This window comes from Corvus brachyrhynchos, unplaced genomic scaffold (genome assembly GCF_000691975.1).
Source record: "Corvus brachyrhynchos isolate BGI_N302 unplaced genomic scaffold, ASM69197v1 scaffold212, whole genome shotgun sequence".
NCBI classification, from domain to species: domain Eukaryota; kingdom Metazoa; phylum Chordata; class Aves; order Passeriformes; family Corvidae; genus Corvus; species Corvus brachyrhynchos.
This window is the reverse complement of record NW_008236768.1, coordinates 124,453-130,655: the sequence shown is the minus strand read 5'-3', so window position 1 is coordinate 130,655 and position 6,203 is coordinate 124,453. Positions and strand designations below refer to the sequence as shown.

General features: G+C 51.4%; 2 protein-coding genes across 2 annotated transcripts in view; one reads left to right on the top strand and one right to left on the bottom strand.

Annotated features, from left to right (window-relative positions):
* The window catches only part of SUGP1 (SURP and G-patch domain containing 1), a 24,563-nt gene extending 20,311 nt beyond the window's left edge, over positions 1-4,252 (bottom strand). The window contains exons 1-3 of the mRNA XM_017727504.1: positions 4,011-4,252; positions 3,564-3,667; positions 2,725-2,949 (exon numbers count right to left, since the gene is read on the bottom strand). Of these exons, the coding sequence (XP_017582993.1) occupies positions 2,725-2,949; positions 3,564-3,667; positions 4,011-4,237 (556 nt within the window). The 5' untranslated portion in view covers positions 4,238-4,252. The remainder of the gene's footprint in view (positions 1-2,724; positions 2,950-3,563; positions 3,668-4,010) is intronic.
* Positions 4,253-5,819: 1,567 nt separating this feature from the next.
* MAU2 (MAU2 sister chromatid cohesion factor) overlaps positions 5,820-6,203 on the top strand; it is a 16,387-nt gene continuing 16,003 nt past the window's right edge. The window contains exon 1 of the mRNA XM_017727502.1: positions 5,820-5,920. Within this exon, the coding sequence (XP_017582991.1) occupies positions 5,820-5,920 (101 nt within the window). The remainder of the gene's footprint in view (positions 5,921-6,203) is intronic.

The following is a 6,203-nucleotide window of genomic DNA, read 5'->3' as shown; positions in this document are numbered from 1 at the left end:
GTTTTAATCACCACCAGGGATTCCAGATTCCAGCTCCTGAGCCATTCCCAGCTCATTCCCAGCACATTCCGCATGGTGTGCTCCAAGAAAACCTGGATTATTGGCTTCTGTGCCGAGGAAGGAGTGCAGGATTCCCACAGGGATCACGGAGCGGGAAGGAAACCCAGGGATTTCGGGAATTGTGGGAAGCAAAGGGCAGAGCCACCCACGCTGATCCAATGGGATCGGCCCCAAAATCCTTAAATTAAGGATAACCCACCTCAGCTCTCTCTGCGTTTTTCCGAGTGCATTTCACGCTCAAATTCAGAATTCCCAGGATTATGCTGGTACAAATCCCAGCAGAAATGGTTTCATGGGATTTTGGGAAGGGCTAATGGACTAAAGGATGCCACAAAGCCAAGTGTGACTCGCTGAGCTCCTTTTATCCTCCATTAAAACACTCCCGTGAAATTCCCATTCTGAGGCAAATCTGCCTTGGGCCTTCCTGGCCTGGGTTATCCCAATAAAACCTGGCATAATTCCTGCCATATCCTTGTTTTTCCAGGCAGTCAGGACCCACAGGTGAGATTTTTTAAACTGGAATTCGGATTTTTCCTGGTCCCAATTCTGTGCTGGACGTGTCATTTATTTTATTGATTAACACACACCATTTTCCCTGTGCATTCCCAAACGAATTCCTTGTTTTCCACCACTTAAACCCCCTAAAATCCCATTTGAAGAACAAGCATCAGGATTTCCTGGAGAGCCCAGCACTTGGCACGACATTCCAAAGGTGCAAAGAGGAATTTTTAGGATTTGCCACCCACCAAATCCATTAGGAACACAACATTTTCCTTTTTATCCGTTATTTTCCCAAGTTTTTGGCTGGCCAAGCACTCGGATAATTTGGAGAAGATAAATCCTTCCAGGCTGAGGGCAGTAATATTTAAATATTGAACTTAAGGAAGGTCAGGAATATCCAAAATACCAGGAATCTCAGATCTGAAATACTGGGAATTTCATCCCTCAGATTTTGGTTGGATTTGGAAGAGCCCACCAGCATTAACTGCTGGAATTTCCACTCCATAAAGGAGAAATCTGCCCCAAAACTGTGCTGGGAATATAAATTTATGGAAAACAGACATAAACTACCCAACTTTCCAATGGGCTGAGGGAATCTTGTCCCACACTGAATCCCTATCCCAGGATAAAACCCACCCTATCCCCCACTGCAACTGAGGGAATCCTGTCCCAAACTGATCCCTATCCCAGGAGGGAATCCTGGCCCTCTCTGATCCCTATCCTAGGATAAAACCCACCCCATTTCCTACTGGAACTGAGGGAATCCTGTCCCAAATCGATCCCTATCCTAGGATAAAACCCACCCCATTTCCTACTGGAACTGAGGGAATCCTGTCCCAAATCGATCCCTATCCTAGGATAAAACCCACCCCATTTCCCACTGGAACTGAGGGAATCCTGTCCCAAATCGATCCCTATCCTAGGATAAAACCCACCCCATTCCCCACTGAGACTGAGGGAATCCTGTCCCAAACTGATCCCTATCCTAGGATAAAACCCACCCCATTCCCCACTGAGACTGAGGGAATCCTGTCCCAAACTGATCCCTATCCCAGGATAAAACCCACCCCATTTCCCACTGAGACTGAGGGAATCCTGTCCCCACTGAAACCCTATCCCGGGATAAAACCCACCCCATTTCCTACTGGAACTGAGGGAATCCGGTCCCAAACTGATCCCTATCCCAGGAGGGAATCCTGGCCCTCTCTGATCCCTATCCCGGGATAAAACCCACCCCATTCCCCACTGGGACTGAGGGAATCCTGTCCCCACTGAACACCTATCCCGGGATGAGCATTCCCAGCTCCAGCCCCTTCCTACTGGAACTGAGGGAATCCTGTCCCAAATCGATCCCTATCCTAGGATAAAACCCACCCCATTTCCTACTGGAACTGAGGGAATCCTGTCCCAAATCGATCCCTATCCTAGGATAAAACCCACCCCATTTCCTACTGGAACTGAGGGAATCCTGTCCCAAATCGATCCCTATCCTAGGATAAAACCCACCCCATTTCCTACTGGAACTGAGGGAATCCTGTCCCAAATCGATCCCTATCCTAGGATAAAACCCACCCCATTTCCTACTGGAACTGAGGGAATCCTGTCCCAAATCGATCCCTATCCTAGGATAAAACCCACCCCATTTCCTACTGGAACTGAGGGAATCCTGTCCCAAATCGATCCCTATCCTAGGATAAAACCCACCCCATTTCCTACTGGAACTGAGGGAATCCTGTCCCAAATCGATCCCTATCCTAGGATAAAACCCACCCCATTTCCTACTGGAACTGAGGGAATCCTGTCCCAAATCGATCCCTATCCTAGGATAAAACCCACCCCATTCCCCACTGAGACTGAGGGAATCCTGTCCCAAACTGATCCCTATCCCAGGATAAAACCCACCCCATTTCCCACTGAGACTGAGGGAATCCTGTCCCCACTGAAACCCTATCCCGGGATAAAACCCACCCCATTTCCTACTGGAACTGAGGGAATCCGGTCCCAAACTGATCCCTATCCCAGGAGGGAATCCTGGCCCTCTCTGATCCCTATCCCGGGATAAAACCCACCCCATTCCCCACTGGGACTGAGGGAATCCTGTCCCCACTGAACACCTATCCCGGGATGAGCATTCCCAGCTCCAGCCCCAGAGCTGCCACTGACCTTTGATTTCCAACCACTGCTCGTAATCCTCCTCCTCATCCTCATCTGGGCCCTGGAAGACGCTGAGGCGGCTCAGGACGGGGCTGGGTTTGGGATGGGAGAGGCTCCGGGCCTGGAGCATCCGGCTCAGGGCCTGCCCCGGCCGCTTCCCCAGCAGCGCCGGCTTCTTCCCGGAGCTTGGAGCTGGGGCATTCCCAGAGTTGTTGGGGGGATTCGGGGCAGTTTCTGAGGAGAGAAGGAAGGGAAATTATTCCTGGGAATCCCAGGTTTGGTGTGGGAAAGGCTCTCGGCCTGCCCCGGCTGCATTCTCCTGGAGTTTGGAGCTGCGACATTTCCAGAGTTGTTGGAGGGATTTGGGGCAGTTTCTGAGGGGAGAATGAAGGGAAAATTGTTCCTGGGAATTCTGGGTTTGGGCTGGGGCGTCCCTGGAATTGTTGGAGGGATTTGGGGCAGTTTCTGAGGGGTGAAGGAAGGGGAAAAGAGTTCCTAGGAATCCCAGGTTTGGTGTGGGAAAGGCTCTGGGCCTGTCCTGGCTGCATTTTCCTGGAGTTTGGAGCTGCGACATTTCCAGAGTTGTTGGAGGGATTTGGGGCAGTTTCTGAGGGGAGAATGAAGGGGAAATTATTCCTGGGATCCCTTTAATTTAAGATTTTTAAGGATTTAACCCCAATCTTAAGGGGGAAAACCTCCCAATTTTCAGGGGAAAAAACCTCCCAATTTTAAGGGGAAAAAACATTTTTGAGGTATAAATTCCTCCTAAACTCCTCTGGAAGAGCTCATGGAATATTTTCAGGGAGCAGCAGGGATGTGGAGCCCTCCTGGGGCCAGGAAGGACCTACCAGCACTGGATTTTTCCCTCTGGAGCTTCAGGAATTGCTGCAGGAAGCTCCCGTCGTTCACGAACTTGTTGGACACAGAGGCCTCGCTTTCAGAGCCGTCGTCGCTGAGCGGGGACAGGAAAACAGGAGCTGGAATTTGGGAGCTTCCCAGCCCTTCCCACGTGGGATTTGGGGCAGTAAAAACCCCAGGAATTGGTCATTTTTCTCACCTACCACTGAATTCCCAAAAGAACCCCAAATCTCGTTCCTGCTCAGGGATTTATCCATACTCCCCACCTGGTTCCTGCTCCATTAAAATTGGGATTTTCCTCCCTCAGCTCCACCAAATCCAGGATTTTCCCTCCCTAATCCACCAAAACCCAGATTTTCCTCCCTCAACTCCCCTTCCCAACCACTCCCATTTGCCGGCAGCCAATCCCCCGGGATTCTGCGGAATTCCAGCCGTACTCTCCGAGCAGCGGGAGCTGCGGGATGCTGAGGGAATTCTGCCGCGCCTGCTGCTCCAGCCGGGCCTCGATTTCCCGTTTTTTCTGGGCGATCAGCTCCTCCTGCTGCAGGATATTCACACTCGTCTTGGCCGACTTGGATTGGGACACCCCGAACCACCGGCTCGCCTTCCCTGAGGGAAAAGGGTGGGAATTAACACGGGAATTATCCAGAACCGAGGGTCGCATTTCCTGAGGGGAAAAAGGCAGGGAATGAACAGGGACTATCCCAAATCAGGGGTTGCACTCCCTGAGGTAAAAAGGCGGGATTTAACAGGGATCATCCTGAATCAAGGGTCGCATTCCCGGGATTTAACAGGACCATCCCAGACCAGGGCTCGCCTTCCCTGTGGGGAAAGGCAGGGAATGAACAGGGATCATCCAGAATCAAGGGTCACATTCCCTGAGGGGAAAAAGGTGGGATTTAACAGGGATCATCCCAAATCAAGGGTCGAATTCCCTGAGGTAAAAGGCGGGATTTAACAGGGACCATCCCAGAGCAGGGCTCGCCTTCCCTGAGGGGAAAAAGGCGGGATTTAACAGGGACCATCCCAGACCAGGGCTTGCCTTCCCTGTGGGAAAAGGCAGGGAATGAACAGGGACCATCCCAAATCAGGGGTTGCATTCCCTGAGGTAAAAAGGCGGGATTTAAAAGGGACCATCCCGAATCAAGGGTCACATTCCCTGAGGTAAAAAGGCGGGATTTAAAAGGGACCATCCCGAATCAAGGGTCGCATTCCCTGAGGTAAAAAGGCAGGATTTAACAGGGATCATCCCAGACCAGGGTTCACCTTCCCTGTGGGAAAAGGGGGGGAAAGAATAGGGATCATCCCAAATCAAGGGTCGAATTCCCTGAGGTAAAAAGGCGGGATTTAAAAGGGACCATCCCGAATCAAGGGTCGCATTCCCTGAGGTAAAAAGGCGGGATTTAAAAGGGACCATCCCGAATCAAGGGTCGCATTCCCTGAGGTAAAAAGGCGGGATTTAAAAGGGACCATCCCGAATCAAGGGTCGCATTCCCTGAGGTAAAAAGGCGGGATTTAAAAGGGACCATCCCGAATCAAGGGTCGCATTCCCTGAGGTAAAAAGGCGGGATTTAAAAGGGACCATCCCAAATCAAGGGTTGAATTCCCTGAGGTAAAAAGGCAGGATTTAACAGGGATCATCCCAGACCAGGGTTCACCTTCCCTGTGGGAAAAGGGGGGGAAAGAATAGGGATCATCCCAAATCAAGGGTCGAATTCCCTGAGGTAAAAAGGCGGGATTTAACAGGGATCATCCCAAATCAAGGGTCGCATTCCCTGAGGTAAGAAGGCGGGATTTAACAGGAGCCATCCCGAACCAAGGGTCGCATTCCCTGTGGGAAAAGGGCAGGGTTCACATGGGATCATCCCGAACCATGATTCACATTCCCTGGGGAAAAAGTGAGGGGGATGAATGTGGGATCACCCCGAATCAAGGGTCACATTCCCTGAGGGGAAAAAGGCAGGATTAATGCAGGGACCGTCCCAAATTCAGCTTCCATGTGGGAAAATAAAGGAATTAATGGGGAGATCATCCCAAACCAAGGCTGGTTTTCCCTGCGGGAAAAGGGGGCAATTAATGTGGGATCATCCTGGACCAAGGGTCACATTCCCTGTGGGAAAAGAGGAGGAATTAATGCGGGGACCGTTCCGAATTTCACGTTCCTGTGGGAAAAGAGGAAAAATTAATGGAGACAACCATCCTAAATCAAGGCTTGCATTCGCTGTGGAAAAAGGGGAGGAATTAGCATGGGGACCATCCCAAACTTAGCTTTCCTATGGGAAAAAGGGGAAAAAATCAACAGCGGGGTCTCCACGAACCACCAGCTCAGCTTTCCTGCGAGAAAAGAGTGAGGGAATAAACAGTTGGATTTCCTGTGGGAAAAGAGGAAGAAAAATCAACAGTGGAGCCTTCCCGAACCACCCTCTCTGCTTCCCTGTGGGAAAAGTAACAGAGGAGCCATCCCGAACCACCAGCCCGGCTTCCCTGCGGGAAAACGAGCCGGGAATGAACGCGGGGATCCGTCCCGAACCCCCGGCTCGGCTCCGCGGTGGGAAAAAACGAGGGAATTTAACGGGGGGGGCCTCTCGGAGCCCCAGACTCCGCGGGCACACCCCCACCCCCGAGCACAC